General features: G+C 43.4%; 1 protein-coding gene across 10 annotated transcripts in view; it reads left to right on the top strand.

Moving 5' to 3' along the window:
• ALPK1 (alpha kinase 1) overlaps positions 1–21,294 on the top strand; it is a 173,777-nt gene extending 152,483 nt beyond the window's left edge. For 7 of the 10 annotated variants that reach the window (XM_070047742.1, XM_051820087.2, XM_070047741.1 and 4 more), the window contains 8 exons: positions 181–257; positions 1,409–1,504; positions 3,313–3,417; positions 4,504–6,616; positions 11,079–11,232; positions 16,571–16,733; positions 18,327–18,513; positions 20,381–21,294. In XM_070047742.1, the coding sequence (XP_069903843.1) occupies positions 183–257; positions 1,409–1,504; positions 3,313–3,417; positions 4,504–6,616; positions 11,079–11,232; positions 16,571–16,733; positions 18,327–18,513; positions 20,381–20,595 (3,108 nt within the window). In that variant the 5' untranslated portion in view covers positions 181–182 and the 3' untranslated portion in view covers positions 20,596–21,294. Of the gene's footprint in view, positions 1–180; positions 258–1,408; positions 1,505–3,312; positions 3,418–4,503; positions 6,617–10,798; positions 10,983–11,078; positions 11,233–16,570; positions 16,734–18,326; positions 18,514–20,380 lie in introns of all 10 variants that reach the window. The other 3 variants (XR_011378303.1, XR_011378302.1, XM_070047743.1) reach the window with 3 other exon arrangements.
• The last annotated feature ends 4,586 nt before the right edge of the window (positions 21,295–25,880 follow it).

Here is a 25,880-nt window from a genome sequence, read left to right as displayed (position 1 = left end):
AAACAAGTTGGGAAAAGATTGCTGCATCAACCTTATCAAGCCTCAAGTTTTCCCAACAGGAGACAATGAATTTTCTTTCTGAATTAGTTTTCAAAGGTATTTTTTAACACAGGAACAGAGACTAGCAGTTTCTCCCCCAACTTCTTCCCTACCCTTTTGTTTGTTTGTTTGTTTTTTCAGGGATGTGGTATGAAGCAGCAGAATTGATATGGGCCTCAATCGTAGGCTATATGACGCTTCCCCAGCCAGATAAAAAGGTGGTCTAGTATTTCTTTCTCTCCTTCCCTATATCTGTCCTTGGGTGATTATTAGCTCCCTACAGCACCAGATTATCATGTATCAAGTTCATCTGTGCTATTTTAATTTATTCTCCCTGGTCCTAGGAACGGAAGCAAATAATAGTTTCCCTCTGTGTCATGCTGTATCTTTGTGTCCTGACATATATTTAGAGCTTCCATAATCATTCATAACTGTCTATTTATATATTTGTTTCTACTGGTCCATTCATGTATTTTATTATAATGTTAAACCTCTATCTGATCCCATAACAAAATCTAGATGACCAAGTTGATTATATATGAAATAACTTTTCCTGAAGTCGAATGGGCCAAGACTTCAATTAATTGTTTCTGTGGCATCTTGATTGAAGAAATCAAGAAGCATCATTTACTTTCCTCTTTGAAATTTCCATTTTCTGTGATTCTGTGGATATGTTTTCATCCTTCTCTGAAGCATGAGGTTATTACAGGTAGAATGTGATGTGAGAACTCTTCCTCAGGCCAATGATTCAGGCCTGCAGTGTGGGCAAGTTAGTGTGGATTTCCCAGTGAAACTCAAGCAGGAAATAGCTGTCTTTATATTAGATCCATGTGACTCAAGAAGTAATGATCTAACCAATCCTTGTGGAATCCAGTTTAAAAGTATTTCTCGGTGGGGAGGGTCTTGTGGAGCAACAATTACGATGCCTCTTGGGACACCCGCATCACATGTGGGAATACCTGGGTTCAAGACCCCACTCTGCTTCTGATTCAGCTTCCCACTAAAATGCACCCTGGGAGGCATCAGGTGATGGTTCAAGTAGTTGGGTCTTTGACAGTCATGTTGGGGACCTAGTTCTAAGCTCTTGGCTTCAGCCTGGCCCAGCCCCAGCCATTGCTGGCATTTGGGATAGGAACCAGTGGCTGGAAGCTCATTCAATCACTTGCTCTCTCTGTCTCTTTCTCTGCCTTTCAAATAAATAAAAGTAAATAAAACTTTTTTTTAAAAAAAAGAAGCATTTCTAGTATCATAGTAATAATTATAGGCAAATGGTTCCTATGCAGAGTTAAGCATTGTCTCTGGGCCATGAGAGGAGAGCCGTGATTAACCTGAACTCCCCCTCGGTGGCTTGTTTGTGTTTTCCTTACAGGGCATTTCTACATCACTAGGCATACTGGCAGACATCTTTGTTTCCATGAGCAAGAAAGATTATGAACAGTTTAAAAACAACCCACAAATTAACCTGGTAATTATCATTTCTCAAAAATATGATGCAGGGGGCATCACCTGGAAAACTGTTGCCATCATTTCTGGTGGGTGGGTAGTCAGGGAGCAGTGTCTCGCTTACACATGAGTGTGAGTGATCCTGGGGCTGGTACCTGTGTGGTCCTCTTTGGCTTCAGTATCCCAGCACCTAGCACAGTGTCGAACACACAGTGGGTGCTCAGGTGTTTCCTGTGAATGAATGAATGGAGAGCATTAAAGTCATTCTGAGACCCATTTACTTCCTTTGAAACTTTCACAAAATTCAGCTTCCAAACTTGGGCCATCTCAATGATTATTTTAAAGCTTCAGTCACCATCTGTCCAGACCAAAGCATCAGGCACTTGTTCCAGGCTCTTCAACAGTGAAGATAACTAATATATATATATCACTTTTCAATTCAAAAGATATGTGTCCAGCCACCCAAAACTCCATGAGGTAGGTATAGCAGAACATACTCTTCCCATTTTAGAGAAAAATAAACTGAGGTCCAGAGAAATGAAGTAATCTCTGCAGTTGACCAACCAGTAAGAAAGAATTGGGAGCAGAATCAAGTCTCTGATGGGTCTAGTTCATTGCAGACATTAAACTGTTCCCCACTTGGAATTGAAATAGTGATTTTTGCTGTTATCATCTATAGAATCATTTTTATTCAACATCCGAACTGACCATAGCAACCACACTCAATACTCACTTGCTACTGGTAAGATGACTCTTAGTAAGGTGTTGCTGTTCTGTCAGACCAAAGCAGAAAAAGGGTGGTAACCTTGTTTGTTGATGTTGACATGATAGATAAAATTTTTCTGGTCCTGGCTGACTCCTTCTCATATCATTTTTCTATGGAAGATTTATCACTATCTCAAATAATATGCATTTTACTGATTTTATGTGTTAACTGATCCCTGCCCCCTAGTAAAACAGTGAAATCATAGCTGGGTTACTTTCTGCTATCTCCCCAAATCTAGAACAGTGCTTAGAACATGGAAATATTCACTATATATTTCTAGAATGAATAAATTAATCCTGAATACTGTGAAACCATCAATTAAAAGTCACTTGGCCGCCGGCGCTGCGGCTCACTAGGCTAATCCTCCGCCTGCGGCGCCGCCACCCCGGGGTTCTAGTCCCGGTTGGGGTGCCGGATTCTGTCCCGGTTGCCCCTCTTCAAGGCCACCTCTCTGCTGTGGCCAGGGAGTGCAGTGGAGGATGGCCCGAGTGCTTGGGCCCTGCACCCCATGGGAGACCAGGAGAAGCATCTGGCTCCTGCCATCGGATCAGTGCGGTGCGCCGGCCGCAGCGTGCCAGCCACGGCGGCCATTGGAGGGTGAACCAACGGTAAAGGAAGACCTTTCTCTCTGTCTCTCTCTCTCACTGTCCACTCTGCCTGTCAAAAAAAAAAAAAGTCACTTGGCCAATAATAATGTAGAAATCATCAATTAATCTGGCTACAAAGTGTGTAGAGTTCCTTTAGACAAAGAATTGCTACCATCCTCCAAAGAAGCTGATCTGAATTATTTTATCCGGGCAGGAATTACATATTTTGCACCTCATAGGCCTCCTCTGGGGTATGGTTGGGGAATGGAGGGTGTGTGGGTGGCTGGGGGAAGGATACTTGATGCCCTGGGGTCCTTAGGTACACTCCTTTTTTTTTGGCACTGGTTTTAATGGTTTGTAAGAAGGGGCAAGTTGTCCCTCAAAATCTTGAAATAAAATCAAAGGAAATTCAAAGCCCAGTTTTGCTAATGGAGAAATAATTATCATCTCTCCACTTTGCTTCTTATTTTCCCACAGGGCCTGCTCAAGGAGTTTGACCACCATTTGCTGTCGGCTGCAGAAGCCTGCAAGCTGGCAGCTGCCTTCAGTGCCTACACACCTCTCTTCGTGCTCACGGCGGTGGTAAGGAGAATGCAACCCTTGCAGAATCTTACCCCAGGAAGCACTCAATACCAGCATGGGGAGGTATAGCCTAATCTCAGAGTTTCCTTTGTGTCCCACCGTTGGCAACTGTGGTAAGACTCCTAGACATCCTGCTAGGAGCCATGCTCATTCATCTCAAGAACATCTTGTTGTCCATCTAGAACAATAACTCCCAGCCTGACTGCACATCAGAATCCTCCAAGGAACCTTTGCAGAATACATATTCCTAGACTCCACCTAGACCTACTAAATGCAGCTCTGTGGGTTGGTACCCAGAAATCTTTAATCTTGAAATGCAGTTGACCCCCTATATCCTTAGGTTCTGCATCCATGGAGTTAACCAACTATAAATTAAAAATATTTGAGAAAATTGCAGCCATACTAAACACGTACAGAATTTTGTCATTATTCCTTCAGCAATACAGTGTTACAATTATGTATATAGTACATACATTGTATTGGGTACTGTAAGTGATCTCAAAAGGATTTAAACTATACATGAGGGTGTGCATGGGTTACATGCAAATACTGTGCCATGTTATAGAACAGACTTGAGCCTCTGTGAATTTTGTTATTTAAGGAGTATTCCAGAAACAAATCCCCACAAACACGAAGGACTACTATTTTCCAGTCAATTCAAATACACAGATGGATTCGGAGACCCCTAATCTATTGTTCTGGCTATTACTAAATGAATGCTGTGCTTGTATGTAGCAGTCTCATTTGCAAAGGGATATATCTGTGTCCCATGTAAAGATTGCTAAAATAAACAGCAGCAACCACAAATCTATGTTCAATCCAAAAGCCTCAGTGTTACAGGAGGTTGAGTGTCCAACCTAATTTCTCACCGCTTCATGCCAGTTAGTCACCAGTTTCCCAGGCCCTTGTTCTGACTCACCAAGACCTCAGGTCCTCAATTCTGTTTGATGGTATGTTTTCCTCAGAACTTTCATGACTGGCATTCATTTTCCTATAATATTTCCAGTGATTTCCCTTCTGCAAAAAGCTGGTCCTGAGTCCAGTTTCCAATTCAAGAACTGATTCTGTATTTGGTATTTTCTTCAGAATATCCGTGGCACCTGCTTGCTGTCATACAGTAGTTCTAATGACTGTCCTCCTGACAAGAAAAATGTGTATCTGTGTGAAGCCAAGGACGCCTTTGAAATTGGCCTCCTCACCAAGAAAGGTGATGAGCCAGTTGCTGGAAAACAGGAACTTCATAGTTTTGTCAAAGCTGCTTTTGGTCTCACCACAGTGCACCAAAGACTCCATGGAGAGACAGAGGTGGTGGGTATTGCAAGTAAGCTCTGTGGTGAAGCTATGGCAAAGCTGTACTCTTTCAGTACTTCCTCCAAAAGTCAGGACAGAGAAGCTCTGTCTCAGGAAATCATGTCTATCATCACCCAGGTCAAGGATCACTTACAAGTTCAAAGCTTCTCAAATCTAGATGACAAATCTTATGTTCCAGAGAGTTTCAAGAGCAGGCTTGATAAACCCATCATGTATGGGCAAGTGGACTTCAAAAAAATCCTTGAAACCTATTCACAGCACCACTCTTCAGTGTGTGAGGTCTTTGAAAGCGCTTGTGGAAACAAACGGAATGATCCCCAAACAGGAGTCTGTATCACTGCTCTGAAAACAGAAACAAAAAACATAGATACTGTGAGTGCCACTCAAGATAAGCCATGTTCTCAAAAAGGCCTGGGAAGAGCTTCCTCCCAAATGGCCAAGAGTGATCAGGAGAAGCTCCGAAAGGTGGCAAGTAGAAACTGGACCCATTCTGGTGCAGTTCAAGGCTCTGTGGATCAAGACATGGAGACTGAGACTGAGCCACCAGGTCACAGTGTTGGGGGGGGAGCTGTTCAGAGCACATCTCTCAGTGACAACCAGAGCTCTAGTTCTTTGTGCGAGTTATCAGGGTCTGCTTCTACAAGCTGGGAGGAAGTGAATTATGAAGTTGATGATTGGTCAGCTAGGAAAGAGACCAGCAAAGAAGAGCATCTTGTGGATACTCAGTGTTCTACAGCCTTGTCTGAGGAGCTGGGGGACAGGGAAGCCAGGGCTGTGCACCCATTGTCTTCAGGTCTCCTTGCTCTCTCTTTCCAGCCATCTAAGGGTGCCAATTTAGGGTCTTCTCAAAGCCAACTGCACCAACAGATGCTCTTGGCCACTTTCCCTTCTCATAACACAGCAGGCTCTTTGCTGGCCTCTGGTGCAGGGCAGACAGAACAAGTTCCAGAAGGTAGTCAGGAAACCAGGAAACCCAGAAACACCTGTGCTCACTCCACGCCTTCACATAGTCCTGCTTTTTGGTTGACTTCTGATTCTGATGGACTCAAGAGCATGGCCACATTTCCTTCAGTCCAAGAAGAAATCTTTGAAATAATAGATGAGTTTCCAGAAGCCAACTGTGATGCTAAAGAGGTGCATGGAAGAGAGAAGGAAAAGGAAGTCAATACAAGAGGCACAGGCCCTACATTTAGAGAAAGCCCCTCCTGGGCTGACCCAGAAGGAGAAACAGCAGAAAGCACAGAGAATGAACCTTTAGATAGTCGTAGAGTCACGGGCAATTCTCTGGGCAACAGTTCCATGTTAACCTGTTGCTCTTTTGCTCCTCGTTGGCCTGTGCAAAATTCTGACTCAGGAAGGCCTGATGACTCCACTGGGGAGCAAGGAATTGATCCTGATGCCTCCACGGTGGATGAGGAGGGCCAGCCACTCAACAGCATAGGTGTTCACGCCACAACTGGACAAGGCTCTTACAGCTCCTGGGTTCTGATGCAGCCACCTGGTCAGAGGGCTGAGAGCCCCAATTCCTCTCTCAGGAGCAGTCCTTTCCCAGTGCTCAGTGAGGACTGCACTACGACGGAAGAAGGAGAGGGACCTGCACACGCGCTCCGCTGCAGCCTGAGCCCCAGCTCTCCCTCGGCGCAGCGGCTCAAATCACCTGCGTTCTTCAGCGGTTCCTCTGAGGGCGAAACCTCGTGGTCCTTTCTGAATTCCAGTGGCAGTTCTTTTGTTTCACTGCCAGGAAAGACAAGGCAAGAGACCCTTGAGGCTCGCACCCTGCAGCCTGAGGACTTTGAAAAACTCTTGGCGGGAGTGAGGCATGACTGGCTGCTGCGAAGGCTGGAGAATACAGGAATGTTCAAGCCCAATCAACTCCAACGAGCACACAGTAAGTACAACCTTTTCAATTGGTACAACCTCAAGAAGCATCTGTGTGTAAGGCCCTCTGAAAAGTTCATTATGTAGATCACTTGGAGCTTGTAAAAGAGAGGTGAGGCTTTCCATGCTGGCGAGTTCCCAGAGAAATGTGTATTTTGGGGATCCCTCTCATGCTGAGCTAGACCTTTATGCTCTATCAAGCAATGAAGCCACTCTGTGATCCCACAAATATTGGGATTTTGCTGTAAGAACACATGAGACCATAAGGGCAACAGGGTTTAGAGCAGCTCCAGATGTTATTCATCCACTCAGCATCATCTGTCTTCTCCACTGATTGTCGTTACCAACCCGCTGAGTTCTGTTTCTTCTCCATTCAAATTCCAGGGGACAGAGTTTGGCCTGGTTAACTACCACCCTTCTGGTGGCAGAGAGGCTCACGCCTGTCCACCTCAGCAGTTTCTTGCCAATCAATGGATTGGCCAGGCACCAAGACCTAGTTCTTTTTGTTTGTTTGTTTGTTTTTGACAGGCATGACAGGCAGAGTTAGACAGAGAGAGAGAGAGAGAGAAAGGTCTTCCTTTTTCCATTGGTTCACCCCCCAAGTGGCTGCTACGGCTGGCGTGCTGCACTGATCCGAAGATCCGAAGCCAGGAGCCAGGTGCTTCCTCCTGGTCTCCCATGCAGGTGCAGGGCCCAAGCACTTGGGCCATCCTCCACTGCCTTCTCGGGCCACAGCAGAGAACTGGATTGGAAGAGGAACAACCAGGACAGAATCCGGCGCCCCAACTGGGACTAGAACCCGGAGTGCCAGCACCACAGGCAGAGCATTAGCCTAGTGAGCAACAGCGCTGGCCAAGACTTAGTTCTTTGAGGTTGATATACAAAATACCATAAACTAGGCAGCTTATAAACAAAAGACATTTATTTCCCTGGTGACAACTTGCTTTCTGGTTCATCAACAGCACCTTTTTTCTGTGTCCTCACATTGTGGAAGAGGCAAGGTCTGTTTTGGAAACAATCCCCATAAGGGCACTGATCCTGTTCCTGAAGGCTTCACCCCCTATGACCTAATTGCCAACCAAAATCTTCTTCTCCTTATCCTATCACCTGTGGCTTAGGACTTGAACACATGAGTTTTTTGAGGGAGTAGCAAGATGTTCATGAGACACAAGCATTTAGACCACTGGTGTCAGTTCTTGCATCAGCAGCTACTTCTTGCTTGAGGATAACAGCCCAATATTGCTTCTCATAGCAGGCAGTCTGAACAAGACCCATGTAGCTTTCATTATGTCTAACATGGCATAAAACTAAAGAAGAGGCAGATACTTGGCCCAGCAGTGAGGTTACCAGTTGGGAAGTCCACATCTCATATCCGACTGCCTGATTCAAGTCCCTGCTCTGCTTCGGACCCAGCTTTCTGCTAATGCACACCCTGGGAGGCAACATATGATGGCTCAGGTACTTGGATCCCTGCCAGTCATACAGGAGACCCAGATGGAGTTCTGGGGACCTGGCTTCAGCCTGGCACAGCCTCACCCCCTTTTTTTAAAAGACTTTTTAAATTTTGGGCTCAATAGGAAGTGGAGCAGCCAGGACTCAAACTGGTGCCCATATGGGATGTAGGTGCAGTGGCTTTACCTGTTATGCCATAACACCCTTCCCCAGCCTCACCTCTTGCAAGCATTTAGGAAATGAAAGCTCTCTCTCTCTCTCTCTCTCTCTTTCTCTCTCACTCTCTCTTAGCCCAAGAATAACATAGAAATGTCTTCTCAACATATAGAAAAACTCTTTGATTGATAAAAAATTATTGCAAAGTGCAAGTCAGAAGAACAAATAAATGCTAATTCTTAGGACCGATGTGGTAGCATGGTAGGTTAAGCCTCCACCTGCGGTGCCAGCATCCCATATGGGCACCAATTCCAGTCCCAGCTGCTCCACTTCCAATCCAACTCCCTGCTAATGGCCTGGAAAAGCAACAGAAGATTTGGGTCCCTGCACCAACATGGGAGACTGGGAAGAAGCTCCTGGCTCCTGGCTTCAGATCAACCCAGCTCCACCCATTCTGACCATTTGGGGAGTGGCTGGCCATTTGTGGGGTGAACCAACAGAAGGAACCATGCTGATCTGAAGCCAGGAGCCAGGTGCTTCTCCTGGTCTCCCATGCGAGTGCAGGGCCCAAGCACTTGGGCCATCCTCCACTGCACTCCTGGGCCACAGCAGAGAGCTGTACTGGAAGAGGAGCAACCGGGATAGAATCCAATGCCCCAACCAGCCTATTGAGCCACGGCGCCGGCTGGAAGACTTTTCTCCCTCTCCCTCTCTCTCTCTCTCTCTCCCCCTTCTCTCCATCTCTTTCTCTCTCTCTCTCTAACTCTGCCTGTAAAAAAAAAAAAAAAAAGGAAGAAAGAAATACTAATTCTCAATCCTGGCAACATATGAGGTTCCTCTGAGGAGCCTTTAAAATTTCCAGAAGTCAGCAATGTAGTGCAGTGAGTTAAGCCACCACCTGAAATGCTGGCATCCCAGGGGCATCCTGTCTTGGAACCCTAGTTCCAGTCCCAGCTGCTCTGCTTCTGATCAAACATCCTGATAATGCACCTGGAAAGACAGCAGAAGATGGCCTATGTACTTGGGCCCCTGCACGCACATGGGAGACCAGGACAGAGCTTCTGGCTCCTAAATTTGGCCCCACCCAACATTGACTGTTGTGACCAGATAGAGAATGAACCAGTAGATGGAAAAGATTGATATCTCCCTCTCTTTCTCTGTGTGTATGTGTGTGTGTATGTGTGTGTGTGTCCATCACTTTCCCATTCAAATAAATAATCTTTTAAACAAACAAACAAACAAACAAAAACTTCCAAACCTTCAACCCAGAGATTCCCACCTAGTGGGTCTGGGATGTGTAGATACAAGCATCAGTATTTTTTGAGAGTTCCAACCAATAATTCTGTGTAAATTCAATAGTGAGGACTTCTGCTTGAAAGTATTACAGGTTTTACCTGCCATTTTAAATTCAGACTAAAATACAGATCAGGTGGTTTCCAAAATAGTAAACTTTTTAGTAATAGAATTTCCTGCTTGCTGTGAGATTCTGCAATTTCGTAATTGCATTTGATAGTTCCACAACGGATTTATTTTAGTCAATTGTTAATATGAGCCAATCTGTGGTTGAAAAATCACCTGAGGGGAAACAAGGTCAGAGCTCTCTCACTGCACCTCCCTTGCTCTGTGTGTGCAAGCTGCTGACCTTCCGTTTCCATCCTCCTCTTCGGACTGAGTCACCCAATTTGGAAACCATCTCCCAAGCTCTTCCCCGCCCTCCCATCCACAGGCATCCCCCCTCCGAGAGCTGGGCTTATCCTAAGTGTTTCCCCTTCTTTCCTCCACTCTCACAACCTAAGCTGGGAAAGTCCTTGTTCACCTCATTTTATACTGGTCACCAAAGTGCTGCCTTTCCTCCTTAGAGCTCATGTTCATCTTTCACTCACAGAGACGCTTTCCTGCTCTGCGCTGTTCTGCTGTTCATGCAGGGCGAAATAACCTTTATTTTTTTTTCTCTTGTCTTTTTCATTTGAATTTGCATCTTTGTGTGGTAGCCACATTTTCTCAATTCCTGGACTTCCCCAACTTAAAACAATTAAGAAAAAATTAAGGTGCGCTTTCATGTGTACGCTAGAATCCCTGGAATTTCAGGAAGCTATCAGGTAAGATTATTTATTTTCCAGGACAGGCACTGTGGTGGAGTGGGTAAGTTGCTGCTTGGGAGCCCCACATACCTGGCTGGAGTCCCAGCTTTTCCACTTCTGATTCAGCTTCCTTCCAGTGGGTGCCCTGGGAAGTAGCAGACAATGACTCAAGTACATGGGTCTCTACCACTCCTATGGGTGACCCAGAAGGAGTTCCTCTCCTGGCTTTGGGCTAGCCCAACCCTGGCTGTTATTTGAGGAGATAAACAGCAAGCAGAAGGTCTCTTTTCTTCCCCCCTTTCAAATAAATATAAATAACCTTTAAAATAGAAACAACCATTTAAAAAGAATTTAGTTTTATTTATTTCTATTTGTGTGATTTGGCATACGTAGTCACTTCTGTCATCTGGCACCTGGATTAGAAGATGCAAGTGCGTATCAGTTGTCTCCAGATGGTCTAAGGTGTTGCTGTTTTAAAACCATTTGTTTTCCCTGACTTTCAGGTAGAAACTCTGGTCTTACTTAACCCTTCGCCGTCACAAATAAGAGATTTTCATGAATCCACAGCTATTCTTCCCTGGAACTTGAAAAGTGTTACCATTTTATTATATTTCACTTAACTTTTTAACAGTAGTCATAGAACAGGTAGAAATTTGAGGAAATATACAAAGAAGTTGAAGACTTCAGGTGAGCTGGTTTAGGGCCTGTGTCACTTCAACTTTATTCGTGACTGGAAATATCCAGTTGAAAATAAAATTCATTTTCATCTTACTTTTTTTCCAGATGCTCTTTTGTTAAAATATTCCAAAACGTCTGAGCTGTGGACAGCCCAGGAAACAGCAGTGTATTTGGGGGAATACCTGCATGTGAAGAAGAAAGGCAGACAAAGAAATGCATTTTGGGTTCATCACCTGCACCAAGAAGAAACTCTGGGGAGGTACTGCTGGAAGACCTCCGTGTCTCCAGTGTAGAATGGACTAAGCTTCCCTTGTATTGAGTAACTGTTCATGACCTTTCAAGAGAGCAGGGGGAAAATGGCCAAAATATACATTTCCAGATTTTTGCTCCTGCTCCCCTTCATAATTTGTCAATAACCGTTACTACATATGAAAGACCCACGTTACATCTACCTTTTTGCTGATATTCTGTATACAAGCTCTCAAAGCCACTGAGGAAAAATTTTTTGCCCCATTGTGCAGATTAGAAAAACAGAATTCCCAGACAAATGGCAAACCGAAGAACCTTGAACTAGTTCACTGACAATGCTGACAAAAAGCTGAACTAGGAAAGCCACAGGGTTTTTTTGTTGGTTTTTTTTTTTTTTTTTTTTTTTTTGACAGGTAAAGATATACACAATGAGAGAGAGAGAGACAGAGAGAAAGGTCTTCCTTCCGTTCACCCCCCAAATGGCTGCTATGGCCGGCGCTGCACCAATCCAAAGCCAGGAGCCAGGTGCTTCCTCCTGGTCTCCCATGCAGGTGCAGGCGCCCAAGCACTTGGGCAATCCTCCACTGCTCTCCCAGGCCACAGCAGAGAACTGGACTGGAAGAGGAGCAACTGGGACTAGAACCTGGCACCCATATGGGATGCCGGTGCCGCAGGCAGAGGATTAACCAAGTGAGCTACGGCGCCGGCCCCAACAATTTTAATTAAATGAGTGAACCTTTAAAAGAAGAAGAAAAAAATGCTGGAAACGCCTGTGAGGCCAGGAATGAACTCTGTCCAGGGATAGAAACAATGACTGAATGCTTTAAGCAACCTCCACAGAAATTTGGGGTGGGGTTGGAATGAGCAAGCAGCTATAACCATACTATACACATGAGAGGAAGAGAGTGCAGAAACTATGCAGGAATAACTTAGAAACTTGGCCACACCTACATCCCTAGAGGAACAGTTGTCTTAAAAAAAATCCCATCCCACTGAGGCAAATGCCTAGAAGATTTTTAGTTCTTGATGAAAACTGAACACAAACTCACCAGAGAAATTAGTAAGCAGAAGATGTCCTCATGAGATGTGAGGTCTACTTTTGCACCATTTGTATATTTAAAAAATCTATAATCCAAGGTTTTTTAAATGCACCTTATTCTTCACCCAAATCCAAATAATGTTTAAAAAATAGAAAGGGAGAGAGAAAAATTTGATATCTCTTTAGACAGTAAAAGTATACTTAAAAATTAAAAAGGGGGGGGGCGGCGCCGTGGTTCACTTGGCTAATCCTCCGCCTGTGGCCCCAGTACTCTGGGTTCTAGTCCCAGTTGGGGCACCAGATTCTGTCCTGGTTGCTCCTCTTCCAGTCCAGCTCTCTGCTGTGGCCCGGGAAGGCAGTGGAGGATGGCCCAAGTGCTTGGGCCCTGCACCTGCATGGGAGACCAGGAGGAAGCACCTGGCTCCTGCCTTCGGATCGGCTCAGCACCCCAGCCGTAGCAGCCATTTGGGGGGTGAACCAACAGAAGGAAGACCTTTCTCTCTGTCTCTCTCTCTCTCTTACTGTCTAACTCTGCCTGTCAAAAAAAAAAAAAAAGTTGATTGTAATTGTAACTGTAACATGTAACTGCCCTTACTGGGCCCCAGACCCTGTTTTAAATTATGTATACACTAATTCAGTCAATTCTCACAGGGTCTATGAGGTAGACACTATTATCATCTCCACTTTGCAGATAAGGGAATGAGGCAGAGAAGTGTTGAGAAGCTTTCCCACAGTCACTCAATGACAGGTGTTGTGAGATGAGGTGTGACCCCCCACATCCCCAAATGTATGTTTAAGTTCCAAGTCCCTCAACTTAGCATGGTGTTTAGCAATAGAATCATTGCAGGTGTAATTGGTTGTTAAGAGGAGGCCATGCTGGAGTTGGGTAGGCCTCACTCCAGTACAACTGATATCCTTATAAAAAGAGGAACTTTGGAGATAGACATGCACACAAGGAGAATGCTATATGAAGTCTGTAGTTTCACGGCCACAAGGTGAGAACTGTCAGAACCAAGGAAAAAGGCCGGGACAGATCCTTCCATGTGCCCTCAGAGGGAGCGTGGGGCCCTGCTGGCACTTTGATCTTGGACTTCTTGGCCTCCAAACTATGAGAGAATCAAATTTTTTTTGCTATTCAAAACACTCAGTTTGTGGTATTTTGTTACAGCAGCACTAGGAAGCTAAAACACCAGGATACATCAGGAGGGTCTGAGATGAGAAATAAATTGAGGAAAAGAGACATAGAGAATGGAGTGAGAGTTAAGCATACATCTGATGAGAATACAACAGAGCAGATAGAAAAGACGTCATATTGGAGTAGATAATTTCTGGTTATTTTCCAGAATTACTAAAAATACATTAGTCTTTAGATAGAGGAGTGACAGTGAATCCTGAGGAGGGTAGAAAAGGAAGGAGGGACGCACTCCTGATCCACAATAGTTAAACTTCATAACACCAAGGGCAAAGAAGCAACTTTAAAGCAATCAAAGAAAAAAGACAGTTTACATACAAAGAAATATCAATTAGACTTACTGCTAATTTCTTGACTGCAGTTGTGGAAATCAGAAACATTGCAAGTCTGCAAACTTAGAGATACTTTCTCTTCCGGAGGAAGGCAAAATAAAGACATTTTCAGATTAAAAGAAAAAAATGCGCATTCACCGCAAATAAGTCCTTACTAAACAAAGCATGAGCCTACAAAATGGTGTAAGACGAAAGATGAGATAGGCCTCTATTCCTAAATTGCTGCTCTGTACCTAGGCTTGAAGGCCCTTGGCAGAAAGCTCAGGAAATGCTTCGGTGCCAGCACTCACAGGGTTGGCCCTTTGGTGCACATCATTAGCCTCAGTCAACAAATGAAAGTTCTTTTTGAATATTTAAGTTTATTTATTTTACTTACTTGAGAAGCAGAGAGGAAATGCTCCCTTCCACTGGTTCTCTTCCAAAATGCCAACACTGATTCTCTGGGCCAGGCATACCCTGGTTGCTGGGAACTTGATCCAGGTGTCCTGTGGAAGGTAGCAGGAACCCAACCATTTGGGTCATCACCTGCAACCCACCAGGTTGCCCATTACCTGGAAGCTGGAATCAGGAACAGAGCCAACACTCAAACCTAGGCACTCAGATATGGGATACAGGCATCCCAAACATCGTCTCAATTGCTAGACAAATGCTCACCCCCAGATGCAAGTTCTGAATTGGTTTGACACCTCTGTAGGTCTCAGGGCAGGACTTCCTGCAACACTGAGACCCTCCCTCCCTGTTGTGATTGGTGCTCCTCTGCAGATTGACTTCTTTTTGTTGGTGGTGGTGGTGGTGATTTTAAAAAGATTTTATTTATTTGAGAGGTAGAGTTACAGAGAGAGGGAGAGACAGAGAGAAAGGTTTTCCATCCACTGGTTCATTCCCCAAATGACTGCCTGCAATGGCCAGAACTGAGCTAAAATGAAGCCAGGAGCCAGGAGCTTCATCCTGGTCTCCTGCTCAGGTGCAGGGGCCCAAGCACTTGGGCCAACCTCTGCTGCTTCCAAGGCCATAGCAAAGAGCTGAATTGGGAGAGGAGCATCCAGGACTAGAACCGGCGCCCGTATGCTATGCTGGTGCTGCAGGCAGAGGCTTAGCCCACTACTCCACAGCACTGGCCCAGGTTGACTTCTGATACCACACAGGTAACCCCCACTGTCAGGTTTCCTTTCTCATCCTCATGAATGTGAAAGCCGCTCTCTCCTTGGATTACATATTGGATTCATAGATTTCTAGAAAGGGTTTACTCTGATTTATGTCTATGACTCAGACAATTCCATCTGATTTTTGGAGATCACCCTGGCAACATGTGATACTGCTCATCAATTCATACGATCTCATCCCAAGTATAAAGTACAGTAAAGTATAACACTGCTTTGCACTTTTTAACATTTCAGGTTTACCTCATTTATCTTCTCTTCCCAGCTATGTGATAAGTCCTTGAAATAGACAAACCATGTCTCACACTTTCTTTAGAACAGGAGCAGATAACCTTTTTCCTTCCAAGAGTCATTTGGATATTTATAATATCATTCATGGGCCATACAAAAGTATCAACTCTGGTCTGGCATTGATGCATAGCAGGAAGAGCTGCCGCCTGCCACGTGGGCATCCTGTAAGGGCACCAATTCATGTCCTGGTTGCTCTACTTCTGATCCAGCTCCCTGCTAGTGGCCTGGGAAAGGCGGCAGAGCCTGGCCCAAGTGCTTGGTCCATTGCACCCACGTGAGAAATCTGGATGAAGCTCCTAGCTCCTGGCTTCAACCTGGCTCTGTCCTAGCCATTGTGGCCACTTGGGAAGTGAGCCAGCGGTGGAAGACCTCTCTCTTTTTGTCTTTCCCTCTGTCTCTGTAATTCTGACTTTCAAATAAATAAATATATCTTCTTTAAAAAGTATAAACTTATATAAACTGATATATTGAATTTTGAGCCCCACCTGTGGTTGCCTTGGCAGGGCCAAACCAGAGGATTCCAGGGGCCCAAGCTGGGCATTCCCCACCCCTGCGACATTCAGCACCAACACAGTATTATGCACAAAATAGGTGTTGATGGAAAGTAAGCATTTGCGGAGATGAATCATAAAAGGAAAGAATAGAAGAAAGCTTGACCAGTAGAAGGCCACTGAAGATAGTGGAAGATCTGGCTCCAGGATTAATGTACTTCCAAGCACTCCACGCTGACCGCTTTGACTTACCCACACAGTCTGGAGACTTTCCCTTTTTTTTTTTTTTTTTTTACAGGCAGAGCAGACAGTGAGAGAAAGACAGAGAGAAAGGTCTTCCTTTACCGTTGGTTCACCCTCCAATGGCCGCCACGGCTGGCGCGCTGCGGCTGGCGCACCATGCTGATCTGAAGCCAGGAGCCAGGTGCTTCTCCTGGTCTCCCATGGGGTGCAGGGCCCAAGCACTTGGGCCATCCTCCACTGCACTCCCTGGCCACAGCAGAGAGCTGGCCTGGAAGAGGGGCAACCGGGACAGAATCCAGCGCCCCGACCGGGACTAGAACCCGGTGTGCCGGCGCCGCAAGGCGGAGGATTAGCCTAGTGAGCAGCGGCGCTGGCCTACTTTCCTTTTATAATCCCTGTCATTCCAGGTCAGCCAGCATCATTCACGTTCCATTTCTAGTGACTTTCACAGAATTATTTGAATCATAAGATAAGTCACAGTAATTAATGTTGGTTGTCCAAGGCAGAGAAGAAATAACATCATTCAAGCATTTTCGCATCCTCCTTTTAGTCTCGTCTCTCTTGTTCTATAGTAAAGGAGATCCCTCTTGCATTTCCTAGGTATGTTGGGAAGGAATATAAGGAGGAGAAGGGACTCTGGCCCCACTTCATCGATGTGGAGCGGCAGATGACAGCACAGCACTACGTGATGGAGTTTAACAAGAGACTCTATGAACACAAGATTCCAACACAGATATTCTACATCCCATCCACAATATTACTGGTAAGATTAAAGAAAGCAAAGGTTCATTTCAACAGACTTATAATTATTTACTAGGTTAGATTTATATTGTCAACCTCCTCCCTCCACTGTCATTCTGAAAACATCTCGTCAACTCAGGGAACAGCTACTTCATCTGCCTCATCTACTTTGTCCCCTAACTGAATTGTTCTTATCTTCCAAATCACACTTGCTTGGCAGCTGGTCCTGGGATCTGATCCTACATGGTCAAATTAGTATTTTTTTAGGAAATTTTCCTTTGGTGTTGTCTCTGTGCTTCCAGAAGGTGAAAAGACCCTAAAGATCCAAATTAGTACACGTTATCCCCTCATCATGATGTACAGATCCCCTGTTTGACATCTGGTGGCCCCCTTCCCTGGCAACCAGGTGATACAAGCTGTAGCTTAACACCTTTAGTAAGAAAAATTATTATTATCCCTTTGCTTACAAATAGTTTTAATCATTAAGAAGTTCCTAGATTTTGCCCAAGTATATCTTCCTCTAGTTTCCGCCCATGGAAGACAGCTCCGTCTTTTGGGACCAATGAGACCAGTCTCTCAATCAAAGTAGCCCTTAAAATAGAGAAAGGCAACTCTCCTCACTGAGTCTTTTCTTCTCTAAAGGAACACCTTGCTCCCCCAAATACATTAAACCATTAGCGCATTCACATTTAAAATTTTTTCCATCGGCCAGAAATAATTTTGACCCTTCATTTACTACTCATATTATAATGGGTGTCATTCATGTTTCACCTTCTTTATGTCACATACAATACCAGGTTTTTACAAATGTTAACTCTAACCTCCAAAACAGCTCTACAAAGTACATCACATCCTGCATAAATGCTTGAGCTGGCATTTCAATGCGGAGTTCCAGTGAATGATCATTGCTGTGTTCCCTGACAGAATAGATCATTGTATGGCCTAATTTTCCTTGGTAAACACTTCAATATATGAAGAATAATAACTTTAAGGGGCTAGCACTATTGTGTAGTGGATAAAGCCGCCGCCTGCAGGGCCAGCATCCCATACGGGCGCCAGTTCAAGTCCTGGTTGCTCCACTTCCGATTCAGCTCTCTGCTACGGCCTGGGAAAGCAGTGGAAGATGGCCCAAGTCCTTAGGCCCCTGCACCTGAGTAGGAGACCTGGAAGAAGCTCCAGGCTCCTGGCTTCAGATCAGCTTTGGCCCTTGAGGCCATTTGGAGAGTGAACCAGCGGATGGAAGACCTCTCTCTCTCTCTCTCTCTCTCTTTCTCTCTCCCTCTCTCTCTCTCTCCCTCTCTCTCTCTGCCTCTGCCCCTCTGTAACTCTGCCTTTCAAATAAATAAATAGATCTTTAAAAAAAGAATAATAACTTTCAGTCCTATTATTTGCCACATACAATGCTAAACACTCTACATGAATTTTCTCATCTAATCCAACAAAGCTAAAAGGCAGTCATTGTTATACCCATTTTGCAGATGAGGAAATTGAATCTTGAGAAGCAAAGCAATAAGCTCCTAAGTGGCAGAGCCTGTATTCAAATTGAGAACTACCCAGCTGCAAAGCCTGTGGCTTTTACCGTTGTGCTATGCTGTCTCCTATTTCTGTTTTTCAGATTTTGGAAGGCAGGACGATAAAGGGGTGTGTCAGTGTGGAACCATACATGCTGGGAGAATTCGTAAAATTATCAAATAATACAAAAGTAGTGAAAACAGAATACAAAGCTACAGAATATGGCCTGGCTTATGGCCATTTTTCTTATGAGTATTCTAATCATAAAGACGTTGTGGTTGATTTACAAGGTACGTGAAATTGGAGGTAATTTTCTATGTTGAATATTAACTGTATATAAGTGTGAAGTGTTATAACTAATTATTATTTAGTAGATTGTTCAGCATATGGGCTACTGTTTGGAGTTAAATTAGTTGATTTTACCCTTTATAGCAGGTGATCTCTGAAAGAAAAAAGACGTCTAGAATTTCTCCAGTTACCTAAGGTGCGGTGTGATCAGTGACAAGCTCTGGCTCATATTCTGTTGGACTTAATTTCAGAGCAAATTCATAGCACCTCTTTTATTCCACAGAAGTGGGTTTAAGTGATATAGCATACTTTTCTGTATAAATTTTATTTATTTATTATGTGAAAAGCAGAGAGAGAAAGAGAGAGAGAGTGCGCACTCTCCCATCCACTGACTCATGCCCCAAATTTCTGCAACAGCCAGGCTTAGGAGCCAGAAACTTAATCCATGGCTCCCACATTGGTGTCAGGGACTCAATACTTGAGCCGTCACCTGCTGTTTAATGATCATGCATTAGCAATAAGCTGGAACTGCAGGCATAGCTGGGAGCCGAACCTAGGCACTCGGGTATGGATGTGGGCCTCCCAAGTAGCATGTTCACTGCTACACTAGATACCTGTCCCTCAAATTTCCCAACACCACATTTTTTCATGTGTCAAAATCTCTTTTCATGTTTGCTTTTCCTCAGTCCTTTATCATTTTTAGAAGAGCAGCATTGGGGCTGGAGCTGTGATGTAATAGATTAAGCATCCATGCAGCACCAGCATCCCTTATAGGTCCAGATTCTAGTCCCAGCTGCTCCACTTCTGATCCAGCTCCCTGCTGATGGCCTAGGAAAGCAATAGAGTATGGTCCAAGTGCTTGGGCCCCTGTACCCACATGGGAGACTTGGAAGAAGCTCCTGGCTCCTGGCTCCTAGCTTTGGATTGGCTCAGCTCCGGCAATTGTGGCAGTTTGGGGAGTGAATCAGCAGATGGAAGACCTCTCTTTCTGTAACTACGCCTCTTCTCAAGTAAATAAATAAATCTTAAAAAAAAATAAAATAATGAAAAATAGAAGTGTGGCATCAAGTTCCATAATTGGGATCATTATGGAGTAGAAAGCAGTGTAAACTTAAACCTGACTTTTTAAAAAGTCAACGTTAATATTTTTCCTTTGTTTCAGTTTATCTGGCATTATAGTCATCAAAATTATATTAGTGAATACTCCATAATGTTAATGACAATTGAGATTTATTATTTCTAGTTGATTCCATAACCACCCAGGACTTTCTGTGTTTCCCTTCCGTAGCATTTATCCTTCCCTGTCATATTACATATTATCCTTATTTATAACACTGATACGTCCCCTTCACAGGAATGGTAGCTTAGTGTGTTCAGATTTATGATGACCTTCTCTTCACTGCTGTATCTCCAGTGCCTGGTGCAGAACTTGGCACAGAATCTGCATTCAACAAGCATTTATTGAATAAAAAGCTGAACATATGAATTAATGAGTAAGGCAACAAAGAAATTTCTAAATGACAAAATACTCAATCTTAAGATTTTAATAAATATTCTAAGTGTTTTATTTCTCTCTAATTCCTTGAAAATTGGTGATTAGAGTACCTCATATTTGAAAAAATAATTATTCAATATTCAGTTCTCTCTTTTAAACCCATTATTGGAATATGCAGCCCAGATTCCTTAGCAGAAATTTTCTAAATATAAACAAGACCAGGATGCAGTTAATTTTTTAAAGTTATCTATTTAAGAGTGTGTACATATGTGCTTATGTAGTACATGTATGTGTGTTCATGTATGTATTTGCTTCAAAATGCTTGACTGACACTTATGGGGATTTAACACTCAGACTATTCATTTCTCTTTTAGGATGGGTGACTGGTGATGGAAAAGGGCTCATCTACCTCACAGATCCCCAGATTCACTCTGTTGACCAGAAAACTGTTGCTACCAATTTCGGAAAGAGGGGAATTTTTTACTTCTTTAATTACCAGCATGTGAAATGCAATGAAATCTGCCACCGCCTTTGTTTGACTAGACCTTCAATGGGGCAGCCAAACAATCCACAGACTACGGACTGGTGATGTGACACACCATGATTAAACAGACCGCAGTGCTGCCCTCCAGGATCCTCTTCTCCCTCCTTCCAGGCACACAGTGTATGGTCCAGCCTGGTCCTTCTGTATTTTCAAGGGACCACAGTTGTGGCTCTGGCCAGTGGTTTGTGAGAGACTTAGAGGAATGTCATGGTCAGACCTGCATTTAGTTCCAGTGAAAGATCCTGAAGTCAGTGATCCTTTGCCAGAATCATCAAGAAAGTATGGTCAGCCAGACAGGTGTTTGACGTCCCAAAGATGCCATTTGGGAAGCTCCCGTCGCATTCAGAGTGCCTAGATTCATGTCCTGGCACTGCTCCTGATTCCAGCTCCCTGCTAATGTGCACCCTGGGAGGCAGCAGAAGATGGCTCTAGTGGTCAACTCTCTGCCACCCACATGAAAGACCTGGACTGAATTACAGACTCCTGGGCACCAGCTTCAGCCCATCCCCAACCTTGGCTGTGTTGGGCATTTGGGGAGTGAGCCAGCAGATGGGGGATCTCTTGTCTTTCAGTCTCTTTCTGCCTTCAAATTAAATGGATAAATAAATACATTTTAATGTATTCAAAGGTAGCTGCTTATAAGCATAAGCTTATAAGCTTTTCTCATAGAAAAGAGACCCATTGACCCATGATGGATACAAAGCACTGCTGAGAAATAAACTTTTATTGTTGAAGTCATCAAGATTTTGAAGCTTTTCCCACTGTGTTTCAAAACTGTGCAGTTGCTGTTTGTCCTGTTGATTTAGGTCCTTATATAGGAAAACATTCAGCTTTTTTCTATTTATCTTTTGAGTGCATAAAACTTTTATCCATGAAAACCTGTATATATGAGTATAGTTGAATCTATCATTCTTTTCTTTTATGGCCTCTTGGTTAAGTATAATACTCAGATCGTCCCTATACTCTGAGTTTCTTTCCTTTTTATTCTCTGATATTTTCTTCTAGTATGTTTAAATCTGTGAATGGTTGTGATAGGAAAATGGGCCATGGTCAGAGCCACCACTGTCCCCCTTTGCCCACAGAAATCAGGCAGGTCTTTTGAAAGAAATGTACAAAATGCACAGAAGGGGGACTGGTTAGATAAGCCAGTTCTCATTCCGCAGTGACTCCCTGCAGTCATAACTGTGCTCACCGTGTCCCGATGCCACTCTTTACTCTATTTTCCTCAGCCTGATCTGTCACTGAAGGCAGGCTTGCCGGCTTACCTGGAGGTGGGATGCAGTCCAGCCTGCATGAGGAGTCTGAATCTTCGATAGTTCCGTTTGCAATTGCAGCAGGAGGCTCTTCACAAGCACAACCCACAACTGTGGCAAGGGAGAGTCATACCCATCTCCTGCGGGGGAAACACAACTGAAAGACACCCTGGCTCCCACCCTCTGCACCTGTCACTGTGCTTACACTGAAGCCATGTTCTGGCCAGTGTTGTCTTAGCCAGGAAAATTGGTCTGCAGTTCTCTTTCTTTGTTGCATCTTTTTTTAGGTTTAGGAATTAAGGTGATGCTGGCTTCATCAAAAGAATTTGGGAAGATTCCCTCCCTTTCAATTATTTTGAATAACTTGACAAGAATCAGAGTTAATTCTCCTTTAAATGTCTGGTAGAATTCAGCAGTGAAGCCATCCAGTCCTGGGCTTTTCTGTGTTGGGAGGGTCTTTATCACTGATTCAATTTCCATCTTGTTTATGGATCTGTTTAGGTTTTCTGTGTCTTCATGGCTCAATTTAGATAGGTTGTATGTGTCCAAGAATCTTTCCATTTCTTCTAGGTTTCCTGGCTGTTGGCATAAAGCTCTTTGCAGTAATTTATGGTGATCCCTTTTATTTCTGTGGTGTCTGTTCTAACATTTCTTTTTCATCTCTAATTTTATTAATATAAGTCTTCTTTCTCCTTTTTTTGGTTAGTTGGGCCATGGTGTGTCAACTTTGTTTATTTTTTCAAAAAACCAGCTCTTGGTTTCCCTGATCTTTTGTATTGTTTTTTGTTTCAATTTTGTTCATTTCTTGATGTAGACAACAATTGTTATAAACTTCCTTCTTTTTTTATCTTTTATTTAATGAATATAAATTTCCAAAGTACGACTTATGGATTACAATGGCTTCCCCCCCATACCGTCCCTCCCACCCACAACCCTCCCCTTTCCCACTCCCTCTCCCCTTCCATTCACATCAAGATTCATTTTCGATTATCTTAATATACAGAAGATCAGCTTAGTATACATTAAGTAAGGATTTCAACAGTTTGCTCCCACACAGAAACATAAAGTGAAAAATAATAGATGATTTTTTTTAAATAATGATGAAATCGGATCAGACCTATTGTCATGTTTAATCCCAGTGAGAGTCAAGTTGGGAATTGATAATTTCTTTTTTTTTTTTTTTACAGAAGATCAGTTTAGTATACATTAAGTAAAGATTTCAACCGTTTGCACCCCCATAGAAACACAAAGTGAAATATACTGTTTGAGTACTCGTTATAGCATTAAGCCTCAATGTACAGCACATTAAGGACAGAGATCCTACATGAGGAGTAAGTGCACAGTGACTCCTGTTGTTGACTTTACAAATTGACACTCCTGTTTATGGCATCAGTAATCTCCCTATGCACCAGTCATGAGTTTCCAAGGCTATGGAAGCCCCTTGAGTTCTCCGACTCTTATCTTGTTTAGACAAGGTCATAGTCAAAGTGGAGGTTCTCTCCTCCCTTCAGAGAAAGGTACCTCCTTCTTTGAAGACCTGTTCTTTCCACTGGGATCTCACTCACAGAGATCTTTTGCCAGAGTGTCTTGGCTTTCCATGCCTGAAATACTCTCATGGGCTTTTCAGCCAGATCCGAGTGCCTTTAGGGCTGATTCTGAGGCCAGAGTGCTATTTAGGACATCCACCATTCTATGAGTCTGCTGAGTATCTCACTTCCCATGTTGGATCACTCTCCCCTTTATTTATTCTATCGGTTAGTGTTAGCAGGTACTAGACTTGTTTATGTGCTCCCTTTGACTCTTAGTCCTTTCATTATGATCAATTGTGAACTGAAATTGATCACTTGGAATAGTGAGATGGCATTGGTACATGCCACCTTGATGGGATTGGATTGGAATCCCCTGGTATGTTTCTAACTCTACCATATGGGGCAAGTCAGCTTGAGCATGTCCCAAATTATACATCTCTTCCCTCTCTTATTCCCACTCTCATGTTTAACAGGGATCACATTTCAGTTAGTTTTCAGCACTTAAGAATAACTGTGTGATAATTACAGAATTAAACCAGTCATATTAAGTAGAACAGACAAAAAAAAATACTAAGAGGGATAATGTATTAAGTTGTTCATTAACAGTCAGGGCTATGCTGATCAAGTCACCATTTCTCATAGTGTCCATTTCACTTCAGGAGGTTTCCTTTTTGGTGTTCAGTCAGTTGTCACCGATCAGGGAGAATATATGTTATTTGTCCCTTTGGGACTGGCTTACTTCACTCAGCATGATGTGTTCCAGATTCCTCCATTTTGTTGCAAATGACTGCATTTCGTTGTTTTTTACTGCAGTACAGTATTCTAAAAAATACATATCCCATAATTTATTTATCCAGTCTACCGTTGATGGGCATTTAGGTTGGTTCCAGGTCTTGGCTATTGTGAATTGTGCTACAATAAACATTAGGGTACAGACCGCTTTTTTGTTTGTCAATTTAAACTCCTTTTGGTAAATTCCAAGGAGTGGGATGGCTGGGTCAAACGGTAGTGTTATATTCAGGTTTCTGAGGAATCTCCAGACTGACTTCCATAGTGGCTTGACCAGTTTGCATTCCCACCAACAGTTGGGTTAGTGTCCCTTTTTCCCCACATCCGCGCCAGCATCTATTGTTGGTAGATTTCTGCATGTGAGCCATTCTAACCGGGGTGAGGTGAAACCTCATTGTGGTTTTGATTTGCATTTCCCTGATTGCTAGCGACCTTGAACATTTTTTCATGTGCCTGTTGGTCATTTGGATTTCCTCTTTTGAAAAATGTCTATTGAGGTCCTTGGCCCATCTCTTAAGTGGGTGTTGGTTTTGTGTTTGTGGAGTTTCTTGATTTCTTTGTAGATTCTGGTTATTAACCCTTTATCTGTTGCATAGTTTGCAAATATTTTTTCCCATTCTGTCAGTTGTCTCTTCACTCTCCTGACTGTTTCTTTTGCAGTACAGAAACTTCTCAATTTGATGCAATCCCCAATAGTTGATTTTGGCTTTGACTGCCTGTGCCTCCCGGGTCTTTTCCAGAAATTCTTTGCCTGTGCCAATATCTTGAAGGGTTTCTCCAATGTTCTCTAATAAATTAATGGTGTCAGGATGTAGATTTAGGTCTTTAATCCACGTTGAGTGGATTTTTGTGTAAGGTGTAAGGTAGGGGTCTTGCTTCATGCTTCTGCACGTGGAAATCCAGTTTTCCCAGCACCATTTATTGAATAGACTGTCCTTGCTCCAGGAATTGGTTTTAGATCCTTGGTCAAATATAAGTTGGCTGTAGATGTTTGGGTTGATTTCTGGTGTTTCAATTCTGTTCCATTGGTCTATCCATCTGTTTCTGTACCAGTACCATGCTGTTTTGATTACAACTGCCCTGTAGTATGTCCTGAAATCTGGTATTGTGATGCCTCCGGCTTTGTTTTTGTTGTACAAGATTGCTTTAGCTATTTGAGGTCTCTTGTGCCTCCATATGAATTTCAGCATCATTTTTTCTAGATCTGCGAAGAATGTCTTTGGTATCTTGATTGGGATTGCATTAAATCTATAAATTGCTTTTGGGAGAATGGACATTTTGATGATGTTGATTCTTCCAATCCATGAGCATGGAAGATTTTTCCATTTTTTGGTATCCTCTTCTATTTCTTTCTTTAAGGTTTTGTAATTTTCATCGTAGAGATCTTTAACGTCCTTGGTTAAGTTTATTCCAAGGTATTTGATTGTTTTGTAGCTATTGTGAATGGGATTGATCTTAGCAGTTCTTTCTCAGTCATGGCATTGCTTATGTATACAAAGGCTGTTGATTTTTGTGCATTGATTTTATATCCTGCCACTTTGACAAACTCCTCTATGAGTTCCAATAGTCTCTTAGTAGAGTTCTTTGGATCCTCTAAGTACAGAATCATATCGTCTGCAAAGAGGGATAGTTTGACTTCTTCCTTCTTGATTTGTATTCCTTTGATTTCTTTTTCTTGTCTGATGGCTCTGGCTAAAACTTCCAGAACTATGTTAAATAGCAGTGGTGAGAGTGGGCATCCCTGCCTGGTGCCAGATTT

This window comes from Oryctolagus cuniculus, chromosome 8 (assembly GCF_964237555.1).
Source record: "Oryctolagus cuniculus chromosome 8, mOryCun1.1, whole genome shotgun sequence".
Lineage (NCBI taxonomy): Eukaryota > Metazoa > Chordata > Mammalia > Lagomorpha > Leporidae > Oryctolagus > Oryctolagus cuniculus.
The sequence above is the reverse complement of the archived record's forward strand: the minus strand, read 5'-3'. Positions and strand labels throughout refer to the sequence as shown.